The 21,477-nt window shown below is 50.1% G+C and overlaps 3 protein-coding genes and 1 long non-coding RNA gene across 18 annotated transcripts in view; 2 read left to right on the top strand and 2 right to left on the bottom strand.

The window, feature by feature from the left end:
* The window catches only part of GON4L (gon-4 like), a 26,093-nt gene extending 13,071 nt beyond the window's left edge, over positions 1-13,022 (top strand). For 3 of the 7 annotated variants that reach the window (XM_085524563.1, XM_085524562.1, XM_015884579.3), the window contains 11 exons: positions 58-301; positions 1,054-1,235; positions 1,740-1,937; positions 2,307-2,450; positions 2,718-2,861; positions 3,156-3,275; positions 3,397-3,510; positions 3,970-4,177; positions 4,922-5,687; positions 6,168-6,270; positions 6,594-7,282. In XM_085524563.1, the coding sequence (XP_085380689.1) occupies positions 58-301; positions 1,054-1,235; positions 1,740-1,937; positions 2,307-2,450; positions 2,718-2,861; positions 3,156-3,275; positions 3,397-3,510; positions 3,970-4,177; positions 4,922-5,687; positions 6,168-6,270; positions 6,594-6,743 (2,373 nt within the window). In that variant the 3' untranslated portion in view covers positions 6,744-7,282. Of the gene's footprint in view, positions 1-57; positions 302-1,053; positions 1,236-1,739; positions 1,938-2,306; positions 2,451-2,717; positions 2,862-3,155; positions 3,276-3,396; positions 3,511-3,969; positions 4,178-4,921; positions 5,688-6,167; positions 6,271-6,593; positions 7,283-10,171; positions 10,308-11,255; positions 11,403-12,890 lie in introns of those variants that run through there. The other 4 variants (XR_014937490.1, XR_014937491.1, XR_014937489.1 and 1 more) reach the window with 4 other exon arrangements.
* MSTO1 (misato mitochondrial distribution and morphology regulator 1) lies at positions 7,277-12,282 on the bottom strand. Of its 5 annotated transcripts, none has more exons than XR_014937492.1 (14): positions 12,165-12,256; positions 11,984-12,080; positions 11,849-11,903; positions 11,717-11,771; positions 11,586-11,634; positions 11,304-11,397; positions 11,072-11,189; positions 10,848-10,982; positions 10,601-10,753; positions 10,221-10,352; positions 9,996-10,118; positions 9,628-9,726; positions 7,763-7,881; positions 7,277-7,580 (listed from the first exon to the last, which is right to left on the bottom strand). XR_014937492.1 is itself a non-coding variant. In XM_015884580.3 (14 exons), the coding sequence occupies exons 1-14, from the start codon at positions 12,237-12,239 to the stop codon at positions 7,342-7,344; spliced, it is 1,629 nt and encodes a 542-aa protein (XP_015740066.2). In that variant the 5' UTR covers positions 12,240-12,256; the 3' UTR covers positions 7,277-7,341. The 5 variants fall into 5 exon arrangements, 4 of the variants coding, with proteins under 4 accessions (XP_015740066.2, XP_015740067.2, XP_085380690.1 ...); XM_015884580.3 differs by having other exon boundaries at positions 7,739-7,881; positions 9,934-10,118; XM_015884581.3 differs by having other exon boundaries at positions 9,934-10,118.
* DAP3 (death associated protein 3) lies at positions 12,842-21,477 on the bottom strand. 5 transcript variants are annotated; one of them, XM_085524567.1, is made up of 13 exons: positions 21,164-21,477; positions 20,944-20,990; positions 17,649-17,771; positions 16,070-16,171; positions 15,771-15,879; positions 15,241-15,333; positions 14,883-15,013; positions 14,701-14,781; positions 14,388-14,546; positions 13,931-13,990; positions 13,455-13,544; positions 13,067-13,184; positions 12,842-12,970 (listed from the first exon to the last, which is right to left on the bottom strand). In XM_085524567.1, exons 2-13 carry the CDS (start codon positions 20,983-20,985, stop codon positions 12,885-12,887), a joined length of 1,194 nt encoding a protein of 397 aa, XP_085380693.1. In that variant the 5' UTR covers positions 20,986-20,990; positions 21,164-21,477; the 3' UTR covers positions 12,842-12,884. The 5 variants fall into 5 exon arrangements, with proteins under 5 accessions (XP_085380693.1, XP_085380694.1, XP_032305118.2 ...); XM_085524568.1 differs by having other exon boundaries at positions 21,189-21,477; XM_032449227.2 differs by having other exon boundaries at positions 21,257-21,477.
* LOC116654415 (uncharacterized) lies at positions 13,965-18,366 on the top strand. The gene is made up of 2 exons (XR_014937493.1): positions 13,965-14,104; positions 18,219-18,366. It is a non-coding gene; the product is annotated as an uncharacterized LOC116654415 (long non-coding RNA).

Here is a 21,477-nt window from a genome sequence, read left to right as displayed (position 1 = left end):
GAATGACAAACAGATACTAAAAGAAAATGTTTTGGGGTTTCATTGTTTCTTTCTTAGGAGACAATGGAGAAGCTGACTTGGCTTGCAACAGAGAGACGTTTAAGCCAAGAAGGAGATTCTGAAGAAGAGAACTCCCAGGAAGAGAACTCGGAGCCAGAGGAAGAGGAGGAGGAGGAAGGGGAGGGAATAGAGAGCTCACAGAAAGATGATGAAGTATGTGGAGATGTGTCAGAGGAACCTAAGTCAGCCTTCACGCTGACCAACATGGCCCCGCAGGTGGAAGCCCACAGAATGCCTCCAGGTAAGGTTTGTCAGTTTCTTTTGACACAGGGCGTGGGGGAATATAACTACTGCCTGCATTAAAAATGACAAATGGGAACGCTGTCACATCTTTGCTGAGTTGAATTTCGTGATGTAAGGTTGTGCTGGGGAGCAATAAAGGACAGCTGTGTAGCAGCTAAGGTCAGAGATGGGTTTTTGGCTGTTTCCAAGGATTTTTCTTGTTGACCGCTATAAGCAGCCAATTTATATCATTAACCAGCCTGACTAATCATAGTGGAAATGCTAAATCACAGTCTGGAACAGTGATTAAGCACCTGGTGGGAGGGCAGGACCAACCCAGGGGAGCTCAGGTGCAAGCAATACACCTGAGTGACTGAAAGGGGTGGAGCCAGGAGCCACCCCTTCCCAGACCACATTTAAGGGCTGGCAGTGGAGGTGAGGGCATCCCTTGCTGGAGATCCCTGCCTGCTGGAGGCCTTCCAAAGGTAAGCAGCTCTTTTCCTTCATGTCTGCTTCTGCTGTATTTGTAGTCAAAGATTTTGCCACCCTATACTGTCACAGTAGTTTCCATTCCACTATAGCGTTAACTCTAGAAGTACGTTGCTCATATGCTTAGAGGAGGGTGTAAGCAGTTCACTGATCACTATGTGAAAACCTCAACTCTGAAAAAGCTGCTTCTGCATTGCCGTGTTAGTATAGAGGAATAGTTGTCTGCCAGCCAAGAGAACGTATGAAAAATGGGTGTATGACTTACGATGTTTTTCTTCACAGGAGAGAACATGAAAGCCCCTGGGAAAAGCAGGAGCTCTCACAGAGCCAGAAATAAGAGGGGCCGGGCACGTGCAAGTAAAGACACATCAAAGCTGCTCCTCTTGTATGATGAAAACATCCTGGAGAGGGACCCCCTGAGGGAGCAGAAGGATCTGGCATTTGCACAAGCATATCTGACCAGGGTAAGGCAGAACAGTTGTAACCCCAGACAGGAATCACAGACACTTTGAATCCTCAAACGCAGTTAATTTCTGAGCAGCGTAATGGCCATTTCTAACTGTGGGTGTTGCTTCTGGCCTGGATGGAGCTGCCATCCTTCACAGCACCCCACGTGGTGCTCCTTTACTTACTAAATCCTTTGTCTTGGCCCATAAGTTTTCTTCTTCTTGCTCTTCGTATTCTCTCCCCTGCCCTGCTTGGTGTCTGTGGGGATGCTCAGCTGTTGTCTGGGGTCAACCCACAGCACTGGGTCAGTTTTAAATTCAGAATTACATGGTTTTGGGTTTGGATCCCTTGTTCCTTGTGAGCAGTCTGCTTTTATCTTTAAAGGAAGAGATTTTTGTTATCCCAGAGAAACTGGGAGCACTGCAAGAATACTGAGTAGCAAGAGATCAGAGACTCCTATGTTTACTTTTTCCTTCCTGGGTGTCACACAATCCTATAAAGATCTGCTGTTCTTTTTGCAGGTGCGTGAAGCACTACAGCACATTCCTGGGAAGTATGAAGACTTCCTCCGTGTTATCTACGAGTTTGAGATCAGCATGGACAAGCAAACAGCTGTGGATCTATATTTCACCTTACAGAAACTGTTACATGACTGGCCACAGTTGCTCACAGATTTTGCTGCCTTTCTTTTGCCAGAACAAGCTTTGGAGTGTGGGCTGGTAGGTAGTGTGTGTGAATGAAGCAGACAGCATGAATGCCGATGGGAGTGAAAGAATGAGGAATTTTCCCCAGGGCAAGGAAAGACAGGTGGTAAATCATTTGCTTACCTTCTGCTTAATTAAGTTGGAATTGAAAAGTCTGGTGTCTGTTATGAGACTTATCCTGGGTGTGACCGTGGAGAATCAATCAACCTTTCCCTCTGGAGTCCCAGAACCTGACCATAGAGAGACATGGGCAGATACAGCAAGTGGAATGGTTTCCTTGTCAGCCTTCCGCTTTTCCCACCTGTGAGACAGAAGTTTCGCCTGTTAAATTCCTTCTGAGGTTTGTTTTTCATGAGGGGGGTGATTGTTCTTTCTTTCAATCAGTTTGAAGAGCAGCAAGCGTTTGAGAAGAGCCGCAAGTTCCTCAGGCAGCTGGAAATCTGCTTTGCTGAAAATCCTGCCCACCATCAAAAGATCATCAAAGTTCTGCAGAGTTCTGTGGACTGCCTCCCCCAGGAGATTGCAGAGGTGAGGAAGCATTCAGGTTTCTCCTTCCTCTAAATCCCTGAGAAGCAATGAGATATCCTGCTTCTCAGTTCCCATGTGCAGCATGTTGTAGTGGTATTTCTTTGCTAATTTGATAGCTGTGTATGGAATTATCTCAAAATACTCTTGAGCTAATACAATGGAGTTGTAATAAGCCTTGATATTCTGCTTGCCCTGAGAAATCCTTCTTAAAGAGTGTGATGATGTGGAATGAAATGCTTATTTTTCTCTGGATTTCTCTCTTTTTAGCTGAAGACCCAAATGTGGCAACTGCTGAAAGGACACGACCACTTGCAGGATGAGTTCTCTGTGTTCTTTGACCACTTACGGCCCTCAGCCAGTCGCATGGGGGATTTTGAGGAAATCAACTGGACAGAAGAGAAGGAATATGAGGTACAGTGATGTTTTCATAGAACCAGGAAATATAAGAACATATAAAAATGTTTGAACCTGAAAGACTCCATTCATGGCTGCGTTTCTAGAGCAACAGAGGCAGCAGCAGGGTGGGAAAGTTGTTGGACAGGAGCAAACCTTTAAAATCTTTATACAGCATTTGTCTCTTCTAACACAACTGGGCTGGTGGAGCACTGGAACTGATCTCAGTATTTAGAAATTCACAGGGAAAATGAAGTTTGGTTTTCTGGAGAGCTTTGGTGATAGAGCAGTTCTTCTTTTGTTTTCTTTTAGTTTGATGGCTTTGAAGAGGTGTCTTTGCCGGATGTAGAAGAAGAGGATGAACCACCTAAAATTCATGCAGCCCCCAAAAATAAGAAGCGTAAAGAAATTGGAGGCCAGAACAATGATAAGGTGGGCCTGGGGGCATCTCATTAGTCCTTGTATTTGGACTCCAGGCAAATTCTTTCCCATGAGGATAGATGTGTCTGTGTATACAGTGCACATTGATCAGCTGCAGCCTGTCTGTTTGCAGGAGGCTGAGTGGGGAGATGGGATGAAGGAATGCTCGTGTTCCTGCCATGAAGGGAGCGGTGAACTCAAGCTGAAGAAAAGCAAAAGGAGGAGCTGCAGCCATTGTAGCAGTAAGGTGAGGTGAAGCTTTTAGTGTGGTGGGTGGAGGGGATAATTCTGCCAAGAGCATCACTGTTGTGATGAGCTTTTCAGACTCAGGTCTACTGCGTGAAGTATCATGTGTTGGGGAAGAGAGCAAAGAACCGATCCTGCCTTCCTCTTCAGTGTGCTTTGTCTGGCCTTCTCTGGTTTATCTCCTGCTCATTTTCAATTGCCCTACTTTGCTGTACTAAATTTTGTCAGTTTTGGTGTTTCTTTGAGATAAAATAAGCTTTTTTGTGTGTGTTTCTGAAAGATGCTTCTGCAGCTACTGTGTGCCTATTCATAATGGAAAATATTCATCTTCCTAGATGCAAACATGCTGCCAAACTGAAGCCCTAGTTAGGATCAAGTAATGCTTTGGGAGCAAAGACTGATGTTGGGTTTAGTTGGATCTGCTACATCTGTATTTAGATGCCTATTTGCTCGTTTGCAGGTGTGTGAAAATAAATTTTATAAGAACAAAGATTCTCAGGAGCTGAGTGCCAGCCTTGTTCAGCAAGAATCGAGTCCTCAACCTGAAGGGAAGGATTCTGGAACGTCAAAGGAACCTGCAGAAGAAAACTTGGAACACAGAGATGAGGGAGAGGATGTCCAGAGCAGAACAAGAACCGTGTCAAAGAAAGGGGACCCTCTGCCTGCAGGTGGGTGAACATCCTGTATACAGAGGGTTATTAGCATTTATCTCCGAATCTTTTTCCATAGATGAAAAGAAGCATGGAACTTCCCCTAATGGAGATGATTGAGATACTTTAAATGTGGTGTATTCAAAGCATTCACTTCAAGAAAAGCTTTCCTGACTGGAAATGTCATCCCCTTTTTATATTTATTGATACATTTAAGATTGTTGCCAACTTATTAACTCTATTCCCAGCACCACCACTCCATGATGCTGCTTTTTTTCCCCCTAGTTTTGATTGTAGCACAGTAATTCAAGATCAGTCTCCCTAATCCCCCTTTAAATAATGCTACTCCTTTCTCCTTCAGTGCAGCACAGAGAAGGGGAAAACACAATTGTTGCAGGATAAACAAACTGAAAGGGATCTCTGGGTGACAAAGTAAAGCTTAAATAACGGTGGTTTAAATTTAATGTATGTGAATAGGGCACTGAAAGCATCAACACCTCTCTCACATGAGAGCTTTGTTCTGGGTGGTGCACTTAAGGTTTTCCATGTGCTCATTTCCCCATCACATCTCACAGTCATGAAGGAATTGGGCTGCAGAGTGCTTTCTTGGAAGTGCTCCTGCATTACAAACTGCTCCCAGACTGCTCCTCATTTATTCCCTTATCCTCTAGAATCCAAAAACCTCTTTAAAGCAGGCACTCAAAACTTCCAGAAGCTTTTTCATACAGGAACTGAGCTCAGGTTGTTTGGGTTTCTCACCAGGATCTCAGCCAGAAGGAAGAGCAGTTTGCAGCAGACACACATCTCCTGACAAAGCTGCATTGCCTGAACGCCGGGTCCAGGAAGGAGGTCTGAGTGCTGCCAAGGACAGTCAGTCTTTCATTGCTGCACCTGGATGGACACGCTTGCAGAAAGCTGCCCCAAAACTACCTCAAGAAACCAAAGGCAGCCCTTGCAGCACAGGGAGTGGCAGTGAAGGACTAAAGCAGCAGCATCAAGAAGATGTGGATGCTTCCCTTGGGCTGAGCAGGGATCTGCACTCATCATCCTCTGCTGCAGTGAAAGGCTCAGTGCCACCCAGCTCCTCCAGAACCAGTTTGCGTCAGACTGAAGGGCTTCCCTCAGATTCATCAAATAAGTTTGGTCATGCTTCAAAATTAAGCACGAGAGAATTTGAGGGACCACCTTTGCCTCTGGAAGGAAAATCTGAAGCAAAGCAGAGTTGGATAACACCAGCTAGAAAACCAGCACTGGGTAAGAGCTGCTGCTCACCGCCCCCAAGTAATTGTGCTTTGGAAGCAGATAATATGGGCTGCACTGGAAGTATTCCTGAGAACAGGTTAAAGTCAAATGCAAACAACTGCTTCCAGGTGCATCAGCATTCTGAGGAGCTAGAGTACAAAGCGTGCACTGCCTCCCTGGGGCAGAAGGAAGAGGAGCAGCAACAGCAGCGAGTCACAGAAGCCACGGTGTGTGCCAAGAACAGCAAAGTCAGCTCTACTGGGGAGAAGGTTGTTCTCTGGACCAGGTACGTCAGCTTAAACTGCACCTTACACCCTCTGTGTGCTCAGTGTTTGGCTTTGCTGTTTTGAGAGAGTTCTTTATTTTCATCTTCTTTTCCCATTTTCTAATGTCTTCTGCTCCCTTCCCTCCCCCTTTTGAATATTCTTGCCTCTAACCACAATCTACCATAGCTGCTGCCTTGCTCCTATCAGGAACACTGCCTCTGCTTGTGGCAGTGTAATTGCTGCAGTACTCCAAGCTGGGGAGAGGGGGAAAAAACCTTTTTTCCCTACAAAAAGATTAAAAACAGGGTAACAAGTTCTACACAGAGAGGTTTCCTCTGACTGGCAGTGGTGGTAGCAGTGAAGAAACTGGGTCTGCTGCACTGTGTTGAGGTTGGGAAGTTTGGTCTTCACTCAGGGATGGAGCTCTTAGGTTTGTGGTGGCAGCGGCACTTTTAGCTCATGGCTTTGGCTGCTCTGATAACCATCCTGCTGCTTCACAGGGAGGCAGACAGAGTCATCCTCACCACCTGCCAGGAGAAAGGAGCCCACGTGGAAACCTTCCAGGCCATCTCACAGAAACTGGGGAACAAGACAGCTGCTGAGGTAAGGGTGGTGTGGAAATGTTTGTGTTTGAACAGGGAAAGGGGTTGGGAAGGAAGGAGGGCTGTGGAGCTGCTGTTGTACACGCAGCCCAAACTGAATTTTCAATGTGATGCTGCATCAAAGAATCCACAACAGTGCAGCCCCCTGTGCTCTCATTTTAATTTCCCTTTAGGAATGAGCCTGGTGTAAAATCTCATCATATTTTTATACTTCAAAATATACAAATGAAACCTGACCTTCATAACATGATATTCCTACTTGAAACTCCTTTTTCCTATCACCTTTCAGGCCCCTGCTCACCTTGGCTTTCCCTTCTCCCTCAGGTATCCCACCGGTTCAGGGAACTGATGAAGCTGTTCCACACATCCTGTGATGGGAGCTCAGAAGATGAGGAGGACGCAACAAGCACCAGCAATGCAGACCAGCTGTCAGACAAAGACCTTCTGCTTTCTGAGGACGAACCTGACGACTGAGGCTTATCCTGGTTGGAAATGCTGCTGACTGCAGCAGGAGAGCTGTTTGCTGCTGGGCAGGGAGAGGAAAAATGCTTCTGCAGGTATTTGGTGGCACCTTTCTTGTTTGGTTTTTTGGATCACTTAAATTTCTGCCAAGCAGCACTTTTCCATCTGCACTGAACTAAGGGAACAAAGAGGAATATCCTCCTTTAGAATCAGTTTGAGGCGTTTCAGAAGCAGGACGATAGAAGTGATGGTTCTATCCGCGGTAAAGATTTGGGCCATTCTACCTTTTGTGTGTAAATATTGTATCATAAGATGTCTGTTTTCACGTGGAACACAAGAGGTTTTTTTTGTACATTTGTTTCCCTTGTGTTGATTGTATATGGGAAAGTTAGGAGAATTCAGATGGTATTTATTGTGTGGTCTTACTCTAAAGCTGCCTGAGTTGGGTGCGAAGTGAAGCAAAGCACCTTTCCTCCTTGAGAACACAAGTAACTCAAACCAGCCTTTTAATAGTCTAAAATAAAAAGGAAGTCGCAGTTGGGCCATTTTCAGAACTGTTCCCTTTATTTTGAAAGCACTATTTAAGAACCCCCCCTATAATAAAACTCCATCAGTCCGAGTCGCTTTCATCCTCAGAGTCACCAGCTTCAAAACCCATTTGGTAGCACTGTGACAGAGTTTTCAGCTCCTGGAAGGCCTCGTGGAAATCATCCTCTTCAACTCCTGCAGCAAAGAAGCTGGCGCAGCGCCGGGTGCCCAACTTTTGTAGGTCCTTGCAGAGATCACTCAGGAGCGTGCGCAGAGCTGGCGAGGACTGCAGCGATGTCAGCACAGGGATGCTTTCAACAGCTGGAAAACAGGAGAGAAAACATCTATGTTTAAACACAGTAATCCAAACTTTGGGTTTATCAGTTCTGCTCCACAGTGCGAGCAGATTCAGCGAGTGTTTGACTGGCACTCAGAGCTCGCTGTTCATTCTCTGCCCTACAAGTTCAGGGATCTTTTACCTTTGTTAGTCCTTTCCACGTTACCTGCTATAGAGTAATTGGAAAGATCATCTGGGAGGAAGCCTTGTTTGCTCAGAAGAGGAGAAAAAAAGCAGGGATATGGAGGTAGAGTAACGCAGGGCTCCTTAAGAACATGGGATGCACTGCCAGGAGGAAGAAGTTGAATGGAATTACCCCAAACTCTGTGTTCCATTCCCATGTAGTGTGTTCCATTCCCATGTAGTGTGTTCCATTCCCATGTAGTGTGTTCCATTCCCATGTAGTGTGTTCCATTCCCATGTAGTGTGTTCCATTCCCATGTAGTGTGTTCCATTCCCATGTAGTGTGTTCCATTCCCATGTAGTGTGTTCCATTCCCATGTAGTGTGTTCCATTCCCATGTAGTGTGTTCCATCCCCATGCAGTGTGTTCCACTCCCATGCAGTGTGTTCCACTCCCATGCAGTGTGTTCCACTCCCATGCAGTGTGTTCCACTCCCATGCAGTGTGTTCCACTCCCATGCAGTGTGTTCCCTCCCCATGCAGTGTGTTCCCTCCCCATGCAGTGTGTTCCCTCCCCATGCAGTGTGTTCCCTCCCCATGCAGTGTGTTCCCTCCCCATGCAGTGTGTTCCCTCCCCATGCAGTGTGTTCCCTCCCCATGCAGTGTGTTCCCTCCCCATGCAGTGTGTTCCCTCCCCATGCAGTGTGTTCCCTCCCCATGCAGTGTGTTCCCTCCCCATGCAGTGTGTTCCCTCCCCATGCAGTGTGTTCCCTCCCCATGCAGTGTGTTCCCTCCCCATGCAGTGTGTTCCCTCCCCATGCAGTGTGTTCCCTCCCCATGCAGTGTGTTCCCTCCCCATGCAGTGTGTTCCCTCCCCATGCAGTGTGTTCCCTCCCCATGCAGTGTGTTCCCTCCCCATGCAGTGTGTTCCCTCCCCATGCAGTGTGTTCCCTCCCCATGCAGTGTGTTCCCTCCCCATGCAGTGTGTTCCCTCCCCATGCAGTGTGTTCCCTCCCCATGCAGTGTGTTCCCTCCCCATGCAGTGTGTTCCCTCCCCATGCAGTGTGTTCCCTCCCCATGCAGTGTGTTCCCTCCCCATGCAGTGTGTTCCCTCCCCATGCAGTGTGTTCCCTCCCCATGCAGTGTGTTCCCTCCCCATGCAGTGTGTTCCCTCCCCATGCAGTGTGTTCCCTCCCCATGCAGTGTGTTCCCTCCCCATGCAGTGTGTTCCCTCCCCATGCAGTGTGTTCCCTCCCCATGCAGTGTGTTCCCTCCCCATGCAGTGTGTTCCCTCCCCATGCAGTGTGTTCCCTCCCCATGCAGTGTGTTCCCTCCCCATGCAGTGTGTTCCCTCCCCATGCAGTGTGTTCCCTCCCCATGCAGTGTGTTCCCTCCCCATGCAGTGTGTTCCCTCCCCATGCAGTGTGTTCCCTCCCCATGCAGTGTGTTCCCTCCCCATGCAGTGTGTTCCCTCCCCATGCAGTGTGTTCCCTCCCCATGCAGTGTGTTCCCTCCCCATGCAGTGTGTTCCCTCCCCATGCAGTGTGTTCCCTCCCCATGCAGTGTGTTCCCTCCCCATGCAGTGTGTTCCCTCCCCATGCAGTGTGTTCCCTCCCCATGCAGTGTGTTCCCTCCCCATGCAGTGTGTTCCCTCCCCATGCAGTGTGTTCCCTCCCCATGCAGTGTGTTCCCTCCCCATGCAGTGTGTTCCCTCCCCATGCAGTGTGTTCCCTCCCCATGCAGTGTGTTCCCTCCCCATGCAGTGTGTTCCCTCCCCATGCAGTGTGTTCCCTCCCCATGCAGTGTGTTCCCTCCCCATGCAGTGTGTTCCGTCCCCATGCAGTGTGTTCCATCCCCATGCAGTGTGTTCCATCCCCATGCAGTGTTCCCTAAGGAACCTCTTACCAACCTGAACGCCCCAGGAAACACAGTGTGTAAATAACACTGCAGCACCTGCTCAGATGTCTCACAGGCATGGAATGGAGAAGGCGGCTGCTGTCCTGGGCAGCTGAATGGGAACAAATTCATGGTTTTCAGAAGGACTTAAATGAAGATATTGGTGATTCAGCTGCTGTTTAACTGCTCTGCTATGCAGCTGATAGCAAATGGGATCACTGGGCCCTGAATCCAACTGAATCTCCTGATAGCTATAAGAGATTATCTCTGACAGAAGCGCCATACTGCTGATGGAAGGCGTAGTTCAAATAGTCGTTACCTGGCGGGGCTTTCTTTGCAAACTCCTCTTAGCACAACAGACTGAGCAAAACAGCGGCTGACCTTTTGCTCCCTACACGAGGACAGAAGCTTCCAGGGCACGTCTTGCTGGTGTGCACATAAAACATCTGGGAGCGAGTGGCCACGCACAGCGGGGAAGGGAACTGCAGCCCACGCAGCCACAACCTGAGTGGAAAGAGGTGATAACTCAGGCTCTGCATCACGCTCCCCATCTGTAGGTCCTGTAGAGATGAAGGAGGCTGAGGTTGCTGTGCTCACAGCCCTTACTTTTCTCCCAGAGAAATTGAGCATCTCAGCAAGGTGCATCATGGAGCCTCGAGAGGAACAGAGGCGATATGGAACCGTGAGGGTATCGAGTGCTGCTGCCAGAACTGCACTGCTGTGGTAGTTGAGAGATGCCTGCAGAAAGGGTAAATGGAAGAGTTAAAGAATGAGGTCAGTTCTTCTGTTCCTTAAGTAACGTGTATAAAAATCAATGAACTTGGATAGAAAATACAGGAGCGATAAGTCAGCAGATCAGGCTCTGCTAACAAGGGGGAAAAGCTGAGCAAACCCCTGTCAAATACATCCCTGAAACATGCTTATAACGTTATATAACGTTAATGCTATTTCTGCTGCTCTTAGGTGAGATGTAGCACGGGACGTACGTCGTAGTTTATGTAGGGGAACGCAATGGGAGGTTGAGGTTTGATTCCTAAACTGCTGCTGAGTGACAGGGGGCAGAACAGGGAGCTGTGAGCAGAGAGGTGCACGATGCCGAGGGCCGTGTTCAGCACCCTGTAGAAGTTCTTCTGAGGATCCTGGGGGGAGAAAGGACACAAAGAATGAATGTAATTCGATTGCACAGAGTAGCTTCACCTGTTTATTGTGGGTTTTTTTCCCCCTTTTACTTACTCCTTTATTATGAGTGACCGGAGTCAAGCCCCAGGTCAGGATTCCTTTTCTTGAATACTCATCGTGCAGCAGCTCCGTCACTTTGGCACCAACTCCAGAGAATCCATCGTGGAGGTCACAGAGCACCTGAAATCCCTGTGCAAAGCGAGGGCTGGGCTGTGAACTGCTGCTAATTGTTAAAGCAAAGGAAAATGAAGCAGGGAGGCTGGACTGTGCTGTCACACCTGCAGGTAATCGCACTCCTCAGCATAGAAATGCAGGCGATCTTCCACCTCCTCCACGCAGGCAGCATCTTGCAGGAGCTTTTCTCCTTGCCCAAAGGCTTCTAGACGACCAGCATCCCTATATACACAAAAATAAAAGCAGGATGAGCTCTTATTCTGCTCCTTTTTGTATATTCACATGAAGGCAAAGTGAAGATCCTGCTCTGGATGATGGATCTGGCTGTACACGTACCCATCGTGGTTGTATTGTTGGAGGATATAAACGCTCCTGGGGTGCAGCTGAACACTGAGATAATCAGACCAGAGCCGAGTGCTGCTGCCTGGGGCTGGAGAGAGAAGGAATCACCAAGAAGGACTTCTCCATTCAAGGGGATACTGAGAGTGGAAGAGAAAGAAGAGCTTCTTCTCTCCCTCCTCCATGCGAGGAGATGGAAGAAGGGCACAGAGTTCCATCTTCAGCAGGTGAATTGAAGCCACAGAGACGGTGCAAAGCATGAAATAGAGGCACACACACCTTGAACAGAAGCACCGGAGCTGCTGCCTGTATCACCTGGAGCATCTCCCTAAAGAAAGAGCCCAGCAGGGGCTGTTATGGATGGATGGATGAGGATGGATGGACGCTCCCTCCGCCCTCCATTCTCTCACCTCCTGCCGTGCTGTTCCCGTTACCGGTTCCGCGTAGTTGTCCACATCCCCCCGCCTGCAAACAACGAGCAGCGGCTGCAGCTGACAGCGGAGCCCCCCGTACAGCCCCCCAACTCCAACCCCGATACTCACCAGGCCGACAGCGGCTCCGGGCCGGCCCCGCCGCTCCGCAGTGAGCCCACACCGCCTGCAGTAGTGAGACACGGCGGTCACCGGGTGTGGGGGGGGGGTCACCGGATGGGGAGGGTCCGCCGACCCCCCCGGTACCTTTGAGCTCCAACGCGATGAGACGCGGCGTGCAGCCCGACCGCCCGGAGCGCAGCAGCACCGCATGGTTCAGCTCGGTGTCCGGCGGGGGGCAGCGCTATGGGGTAAGGGGGGGGGGGAGAGGTAAGAGATAAGAACGGAGCTCCCACGACCCCCCCCAGCCCCATCCGCTGGGCCCGACCTGCAGCCCCCACCAGTGGGCGCCCACACAACCCGCGTAGTGCCCGAGCTGCAGCGTCACCGCCTCCCCCGCCATCGCTCCGCGTTCCGCTCATTGGCGGCGTGACCGGAAAACGCGTGACGGAATCGCCCCTCCCCTCCCCGAGACCCTTCCCCCTCCTCTATGGGGCTCCACCCTCTCCCCGAGACCCTTCCCCCCCCCCCTCTATGGGGCTCCACCCCCTCCCCGAGACCCTCCCCCCCCTCTATGGGGCTCCACCCCCTCCCCGAGACCCTCCCCCCCCTCTATGGGGCTCCACCCCTCCCCGAGACCCTTCCCCCCCCCTCTATGGGGCTCCACCCCCTCCCCGAGACCCTCCCCCCCCTCTATGGGGCTCCACCCCCTCCCCGAGACCCTTCCCCCCCTCTATGGGGCTCCACCCCTCCCCGAGACCCTTCCCCCCCCCTCTATGGGGCTCCACCCCCTCCCCGAGACCCTTCCCCCCCCTCTATAGGGCTCCACCCCGTCCCCGAGACCCTTCCCCCCCTCTATGGGGCTCCACCCCCTCCCCCAGACCCTTCCCCCCCCTCTATGGGGCTCCACCCCCTCCCCGAGACCCTTCCCCCCCTCTATGGGGCTCCACCCCCTCCCCGAGACCCCGCCCCCCCCAATGACACACGTGTGTTATTGCCAGGAGCTTTTATAATAATATGATTTTATAATAAAAGGAGCTTTTATTCCCTACAGCGGCGCCACCAGCCGCTCCAGCTGCCATGGGTTGCTGCCGCTCAGGAAGCGCAGCTCCTCTTTGCCGTCCTCCGTGCGGGCTGAAAGAGAAGAACGGGTTGAGAAGGAACAGAGAAGGGTTGAGAAGGAGCAGGAGGAGAACAAGGATTACAGCCCCCAGCCCGGCAGGGACTCACCCTTCTCGTGCTGCAGCCATCGGCAGTGCAGGTAGTAACGGTAACAGCTCTCAAACTCGAGCTCTGTGTAATTGGGAACGAGGATGGGGACAAAGGGATCCAGAGCATCGAAACCCTCCTGCAAGTCCAAAGGGAACGAAGTGAGATGGAGCAACACAAAAGAGGAGAGCAGAGACTGCAGCCTTGGGGCTGAGTGCAGCTCCAAACCAAGTCCAGCATCAAGGAGAGGCTGTAACTGCTCACAGCATCAAGGAGAAGCTGGAACTGCTCACAGCAACAAGGAGAGGCTGTAACTGCTCACAGCATCAAGGAGAAGCTGTGACTGCTCACAGCATCAAGGAGAAGCTGGAACTGCTCACAGCATCAAGGAGAAGCTGTGACTGCTCACCTTTCCCAGCAGTTCATGGGGCAGATGGGCAGAGCTGGGCTTGAAGAGGGAACCGGTCTGGCTGAGTGTTGTCACAACGGCACCATTGCTCTGAAACAGAGGGGCAGAGTGAAATGAGCCTGACTTCCAGGCAGCAGCTCAGAGGTGCTTCAGTTTCAAAACGCTGCCTTGTGGATCCATGGTATCTATATGGGATTGATCCCCTACAGCACAAAGTTCTCCTTCATTCAATCGAATCATAAACTGCAGCATCGTTAGCAGTTGGTAAATGCTGTGATCTAAAGAAGTGAGTTATAAACTATGCAAGGAAGGCATCGCTGTGTATGTGAGCTGCTGTTACATTCCTACACGTGCATCTGCTGCCATACATCAGCCAGACGCTGACCCCGAGCAGTTCACTGTGCTCTCCTTCACTGAAGGACCAGCTTCACACCTCAGCAGGAGCTTTAATTGAGAGCTGAAGGACCAGAACTCACCCAGTTATTCATCATCATCTTCCTCAGGTTGTGAACCAACGTCAGCTCCTCTGGAGAAACCTGATAAGAGGGGATGGTACAACTGCTTTATGTCAGTGGTTTCTACCTGAAGAATCCATTCATTACCCCCAGCTTTAAATCACTTCGGAATCATCATTTCTGTGCATCATTCAGGTGCGTTTCTTCTTTGCTCTTAACCCTATTCAGCCCCAGTAACATCACAGAGAAGCCCCCAAACCCTCCCTGCCATCACGCTGTATCTCAATCTTTTCCTTACTGAGACAACTTCCTTCAGTTAAACTGCCTGAAGCCCAGGCTGTATTTTGCACATCCCTCCGAGCTGGTAGAGCCAAACATGAGTTTATGTATGACTTCACAGCAGGGTTATTTCTCAATTAAAACAATGAGTCCCCCCCCACAGCACACACACACACACACACACACACTCTCTTCTTACAGGGCTTTTGTCTTCTTTCTTTAACGTCGTCCTTCCCCAGAGTGCATTGACTCCATCCACTGCCACCAGGACTCGAAATGAACCCAGGCAGCTCTGCTGCTTGATCTCTTTCAGCACCACCCCAACCACATCGCTGGCGTTCTTCACTCGAGTTAAGCCCTTAGAGGAGGAAAAGGAACAAATCCTTCTTCATGCATATTGCTGGGGCACTGTCTGCCCTTCCAAAGGGGTTGGGAAGGTTTAACAGCCTTCTGAAGCACCTACAAAAGCAACTATGATATAGAAGCTGAGACAAAGCGAGGCAGCTCCTTACCTGCTCCACCACCTCTCCCAGCGGCCTGCCCTGCTCTGTGCTGTCTCGTTTGCCCCACACATATTTTTGTTGTGTTTTTATCTGTATAAGAGGACAACGGCAATTAAATCAACGCAGTAATTACAAAGGCAGCCCAGAGTGGTCCCAGAGAGGTGACCCAGAACCTGGCAGCCCCTACAAACCTCCTTTAGGAAGCGCTCATTTGTGGTTCTGAAGTTCCGGAGCCAGAAGGACGCCTGTAGAGGTTGATCGAGCCTCTCCTTGTTATAAGAGGACTGCATGAGCTCCTTGCAGTTCTTCACCCAAAGATGAGCTGCGAGCAAAGGAAAGCAGTTGTTTTTAGCCAAAATATACAATGTGGGTGCATCATTTCTCCTCCTCCTGCTGCATTTATGAGAGGAGCCTGCCAGCATTAATGGACAAAGCCCTCCTGTGAGGATAAAGGTGATGCAGAGCCGTCATTTTTAGTGTCCTACAGCTCTGTCTTGAGGTAGAATCTTCCCTATCAGTGCCAGGTGTGTGTACCTGACACGGCCTTACCATCCGGGATGTGCAGCACCAGCCAGCCCTGCCGTGAGCAGAAGTGAACCACGTGGCACAGCGTCATGGTTTTCCCAGTTCCTCTTTCACCATCTCCAACGCTGCCTGTCAAGGAAAGTCTCCAACAAAATGCTTTGTGGCGTCACGCAGCTCTTAATCACTTGGCAATAATAAAGGAAGCACGAAGGTGGGAAAAGCAAGGATGGTGCTCCATCCATCCAGCAGCAAAGCAAGGCAGTGAATTCCTCCTCCTTGCATCCCCCCCACCACCTCAGTACTTCAGAGCTGTGATTCCCATTCCCTCAGTTGGGTCAATATAATCCTTGGTGGAACTAAACCCAACATGGTTTACAGTGAGGGCTGTCAGCTTTAGGAACCTGTCAGGGTGGATTTAATAACAACAGATGGGGCAGCTCCTGAAGGACAAACCACAGTGCTCAGCATACAGCAAAACACTGCCCTGACGTGCTTGCATTCACCTGCTTGCATTTAACTGGTGTTCCACCACCGAGTTGAGTGATAAAAGATACAAATCACGTATCTGACGACGGGGTGGGCAAAGTTGGTGCTTTTCAGGTATGTGAAAAGTTCCAGAGCAGGTTTTCGCACCATGACACAGGCTTCCTTGAAGGTCTTAATCTGAGAATAGGACAAAAATGAGGAGCCACGAGTCAGCACATCACAGCTCTTCTAATGCGAGCCCGTCTCTGATTGACACCAACCAAGGCCTTTCCTGGATGGCACCCTCAGTCCATCGTTATATCTTTGCTGCTGCTCGGTACGAGCATCTCTAAAGCACTCACGCAAACGTGCCTTAATGCAGAAGTACCTGCTGCTGGAAACGATAGGGCAGCCCATGTGGAAGAACAGCCTTCAGCTCCTCCAGAGGAACGCTGTAATAGCGGCCTTCGTGCTGCTCGCTGTGCTTGGCCTGGGGAAGCAAAGAGTAAAGGGTAACACTCTGAAGTCTGACTCTGTTCTGCAGTCAAAACAAACACCTGTTTACTGACAGGCAGAAGAACCAGCGCAGTAAAGTCAGGCAGGAATTGTGCTATTGCTGCCATAGGAAATCTCCAGGCTACCTGAGCTTGTGCACAAGCTGCTGTGTTTCATAGGCACTGCGCCCTATGCTTGATGGAAGCATCTAATCCTTCACTGATCACTGCTACACCTTAATAGCACTGTGACCGCCCTCAGAGCGGTCTGCTAGACTCAAATGTACTTCCTTCAAGCCCACGGGTGGATGATTTCCCTGTTACCTATCTGTGAATAAGGAATGGTTTGACACAGGCTACCAGCAGCTGTGTTTGCTGCGTGGCGCTGCTCCAGGCATCAGTTTTACTCCCAGTTTTGTCACTCATCTCCTGCACAACCTCAGGCAAATTCCTCCACTCTCAGCTGCCACACCTGCAAAACGCTCCCTACCTTCATCACCGTGTTGAGTCACTCTTGAGTTCTGCTAACAGAAAGCTGTATAAAAGCAAAGCCTTATTAAAAATTTAGCTTTCCTCTGGCTTTCTTAATCCATTTTTAATGGGGTTTTTACTGCACACACGTAGGAGCCCAGTTGGAAACGATGAGGTTTGCTGATCCAGCAGCTCCGCTCCGCTCCCCACGCAGTCTGCAGAGCTGCACATCGAGGAACTGATCGGAGGAATGAAGAGATGCTGGTCGTCACCCAACATCAGGCACGTGAAAGTCAGAATGCCAAAGCCAGTTGCCCAGCAACGTGGATTGTAGGCACAGGACAGCAGAGACAATTCGTGCCATCTGGACCCTTCTGTGAGATCTATAGAGACGCTCGGGACCACGTGAGTGAGATCATCTGCATGCTGCTGTTTCCATAGAGACCCCCAAGGAATCAGCACTGAAAGACTCCAATTACAGAAGCAGCAGAAAAGCATCTCAAAGGCTTATTCCATTCATTTATCCCACTTCGTTTTGTGCTTGAGACGAAGAGTAGCAGGTTGGAATTGTGCTGCTGGAGAGCCACGCTGCACTGAGGTTATCTGGGGTGTGCTGTTTTACCCCCCCCCCCATCACAGCCAATTTGGGGAGGTTAGTCAGGGAAGAATAACCCTGGAGTTGAAATTAATGGTGTCTGATGACAAGCTAAGCCACATCTGAGCCCGTACAATATATTCGTCTATTTCATCTGCGCAACTATGGAGAAGGAATCAATACTTGTTCCCAGGAGCTTTGAGGCAGCAGATCAGCCCTGTCTGGTTTTAAACTCAGGTCTGGTTTTATACTGATCACAGCCCGTTTTCCTCTGAGTTGGGGAATCACCGCTTTCCTTTCTGTGGCCTAAAACAGCTCCATCCCAGGAAGCATTTCTGGCTCCACACACGCACACACTGTTGGACTGTGGGCACCTCTCATTGGCAGCAGCCACAGCAGTGACTCACCGGGTCGCTCTCGTTGGTGTAGAAAATGGCTCTTGGTTTTTCTGCTGGGGTCTGGACGTCCTGGCTGAGAACTGAACTGAAGCAATCCTTGGCTGCCGTGTGGAGAGCGTATCCATGGTCCAACTGAGGAGAGACAAGTAGGATCAGACACCAGCACAGAGTAAAGTCCCTGCCATTAGACTTGGAATCTGCCATTAGAATGGAAACTCAAGATGAAAAACCACACTGCACTTTTCCATGCTTGATTCTAAACCATTTCCATCCACTTCACTCACTCAGAGAGCCAAGCTGGTCCCTAACCAAGTTATCTTCTTGGATACATACCTGTACCAGACCTTGTTACAGGGCAGTCCTATAACATTTCTGCCCACGCTGATGATAATCCAAGCTCATAATCCATAACCACCTCAATCACTGAGAGATTAGTGCAGAGCTGCCCGCTATTTGATAGCTCTAATTACACTCCCCACGCTGGTTTCTGCTGGCTGTGTCCCTGCATACAGGCTCTTTCATTACAATACTGAGAAACTGAAACAAGGCTGCTAAGCTGATTAGTTCTTCTCTCCATAGGCAAAGTGCTAAAGCACGCCCATGAAGCCCGGCCAACGCAGTGAGAAAGCAAGGAGCAGAAGGACAAGCGCTTCATTATGTGATGGTGGAAGAAAATATGAGTGAAATGAGATGCATTTGTCAATGAATAAAACATTTGTATACGCCAGAGGCTGTGACCAAAGCAAGCAAAACTGAAAGCCACCCTCCATGTTATGGACTGGAACAGTTGCAGGCTGTGGCTATAAACAGAGTGAGTGTTTTGCTGGTCTGTCTGGATGAGGGCGGTCATAAACTGAAGGTCAGAGACAGGAACAGCTGTTTCCATTCCACACTGCATGATGCAATTCTGCTGTCATCCCCATCCTCCTCCGGGGCTCAATTGAGCACCACAAGGGCTCAGAAGGAAGCGCTGGGTCAGGTTTTACCCCATAACCCGCATTAACCACAGGATGGGGTCTTCCATCAGCACTTCAACACCTTTTTAACACCACCTTCTCCTCTTCCTTGGGGGTTCTTTTCCTCCTGAAGTACAAAGGATCAATTAGGATGGCTCATTTGGGCTAGACTTAACCCCTGGAGGTGACTTAATGCACAGCCTGAAGATGCTCATTTAATAGGTGAGCACAGCGTGCAACCATTACCACCTGTTCACCAAAACACATCACTCCCAGCCCAGAATAACAGCCCTTCTCCTTGTCTTTGAGCATCCCACGCTCTCACCCCCTCAAACCTCCAGCAAAGCACATTGTGTGAGCTCTGCTCACTCTCTGTTACTGCTCTAGGGGTGTCTGAAGAGCCACAGGGCTGAAAACTAACCAAGGGTGAACTTCAGGCTCTGCCTGTGGTTTCCTTTAGGTGCAGCTCAAGAATTTCCTTGAATAATGCTTAATGAAATCACTTTTGTACAAGGGACAATCTCAGAGCAGCAGAAGTCGGGCTCCCCGTGCTATAAAAGCCAGCAGCTGTTAAGCTCTGTGGATGGAGCTCCCCTTGGCTTTGCATGGAACACAATCATGCTCCTCTGGGACTCATTGCACAGCTCTGCAGGATCCTAACATGCACCTGAAGCTCTCCCATCCCTCTGTCATCTCCTAACGCAGCCGATCCAAGCAAGACAGAGAGGATTTGACAGCGAGTTTCCATCTGTGGAAGGGCTGTAGTTTAACTCGGATCCCTGAAATGGCAGCAAAGCATCACGTGGTGCAGGGAGATTAATCATAAAGTCATGTGCCGTAAGGTGGAGCTGTTCCTACATGATGCTACGTAGCTGGGTCCTCCTGAAATGATGCAGGCTACCATGAGCAACACTGTGATATCAGAACCTGCCCTCTGGAAACATAGAGTGATGATTTTCCTCTTAGACAGGTTCCTAATCACTAAGTGCTAATGAGAAAGCAACCAAACAGCTGCAGTTCTTTACCTCTAGGAAGTCGTTTTGCTGCTATATGGATTCATTACACTGTATATAATGTAAAGAAGCTTTGCTGATAGCAGAGTGCTGCTGCATTGCTGAGCCAATGTTATGCACCCACCTGAAGCTCACCTTCCACCTGCAGCCCAGGCTTTGCTTTTTCCTTTTACCTTTTAAAGCAGTGCAGAACAAACAGATTCTCCACCTTCTAAAGAAGCACTGGTATTAAATATGGTGAATTCTTGCATTCTGTGCATTATGGGATGCACTTTCAACAGTCGTCCCATTCAAGCCCTCTTACCCAGGCACAGATTTGCTGCCTCCCATTTATACCAAGGAAGGAACGGAAACAGAAAGGGAGGAACACAAACAAGCTGCCTCGCTTCCCATACAGGGAGACACCGCATTCTCACACCAGATGGGAAGAACCACACTTGTTATGGTTATAAACGGTCATTGAGGCTCATAGGACAGATGTAACAGGGGAAGCAGCACCTTATTCTGGCTCATAGGACAGCTGTAATAGAGGAGGCAGCACCTCATTGTGGCTCATAGGACAGATGTAATAGTGGAAGCAGCACCTTATTCTGGCTTATAGGACAGCTGTAATAGGGGCAGCAGCCCCTCATTCAGGCTCACAGGACAGATGTAATAGTGGAAGCAGCATCTTATTCTGGCTTATAGAACACCTGTAATAGGGGAGGCAGCCCCTCATTGTGGTTCATAGGACAGATGTAATAGGGAAAGCAGTCCCTCATTGTGGCTCATAGAACAGCTGTAATAGGGGCAGCAGCCCCTCATTCAGGCTCATAGGACAGATGTAATAGTGGAAGCAGCATCTTATTCTGGCTTATAGAACACCTGTAATAGGGGAGGCAGCCCCTCATTGTGGTTCATAGGACACCTGTAATAGGGAAAGCAGCCCCTCATTCAGGCTCATAGGACAGCTGTAATAGGGGAAGCAGCACCTCATTCAGGCTCATAGGACAGCTGTAATAGGGGAGGCAGCACCTCATTGTGGTTCATAGGACAGATGTAATAGGGAAAGCAGCCCCTCATTGTGGCTCATAGAACAGCTGTAATAGGGAAAGCAGCCCCTCATTGTGGCTCATAGGACAGATGTAATAGGGGAGGCAGCCCCTCATTCTGGTTCATAGGACACCTGTAATAGGAGCAGCAGCCCCTCATTGTGGTTCATAGGACAGCTGTAATAGTGGAAGCAGCACCTTATTCTGGCTCATAGGACAGATGCAAGAGGGGCAGCAGCCCCTCATTCAGGCTCATAGAACAGCTGTAATAGGAGCAGCAGCCCCATGTTGTCCCACCACTTACCTTCAGAGGGCGGCAGATGAATCCCTTCACACTCCTCAGCATTTTACCTGCAGGGACAGGAGGGGGGGGTCAATTATTTCCATTGGTTTCGATCTATTTTACCCCAGGGCTAAAATCCTTCTTCCCATAGGGTTTAAATCCAGCCTGACACCACATAAAGCAGCAATAGAGCTGATACGGGTGGGCTCCATTTAGTGCAATGGAAAGGAGTGAATTTCACCTCAGGGCCCACAGGGCTCTGACACCTCACAGCCCATCCCGGTCCATTTCAAAGGGCCCTTCAGGAGGCGGCCAGGCCGCAATTAGGCCTCACCCGCACCCCGCCGCCCCTTCAACCCGAACCGCCGTCCTCCCACAGCCCGACCGCGGGCACGGAGCCCCCTCAGGGCCGGGCGGCGCCTCGGAGGCGGTTTGCGGCCTGTAGGCCCCGGTTTGAGGCCTACACGGCCCGCTTTGCGGCCTACAGGCCCCGTCCCGCTCCCCTCAGCCCGGCACTCACCGCCGCGCCGCCGTGACAGGAGCGCGCCGAGCGCC

This window comes from Coturnix japonica, chromosome 27 (genome assembly GCF_054131305.1).
Source record: "Coturnix japonica strain WE chromosome 27, WE-NBRP24, whole genome shotgun sequence".
Lineage (NCBI taxonomy): Eukaryota > Metazoa > Chordata > Aves > Galliformes > Phasianidae > Coturnix > Coturnix japonica.
This window is presented reverse-complemented; position numbering and strand designations above follow the sequence as displayed.

Excerpts from the sequence above, each read along its gene's own strand:
- DAP3 (XM_085524566.1), bottom strand. The coding sequence starts at position 17,843 with ATGGCAGATTCCAAGTCTAATGGCAGGGACTTTACTCTGTGCTGGTGT. Across the intron at positions 13,545-13,930 it reads AGATGATGATGAATAACTGG|AGCAATGGTGCCGTTGTGAC; the intron begins GTGAGTTCTGGT and ends CCTCTGTTTCAG. Across the intron at positions 13,185-13,454 it reads CCCATGAACTGCTGGGAAAG|GAGGGTTTCGATGCTCTGGA; the intron begins GTGAGCAGTCAC and ends TTGGACTTGCAG.
- MSTO1 (XM_085524564.1), bottom strand. The coding sequence starts at position 12,258 with ATGAGCGGAACGCGGAGCGATGGCGGGGGAGGCGGTGACGCTGCAGCT. Across the intron at positions 11,904-11,983 it reads CATCGCGTTGGAGCTCAAAG|GCGGTGTGGGCTCACTGCGG; the intron begins GTACCGGGGGGG and ends TCACTACTGCAG. Across the intron at positions 7,882-9,627 it reads GTGTTTCCTGGGGCGTTCAG|TGCATCCCATGTTCTTAAGG; the intron begins GTTGGTAAGAGG and ends TCCTCCTGGCAG.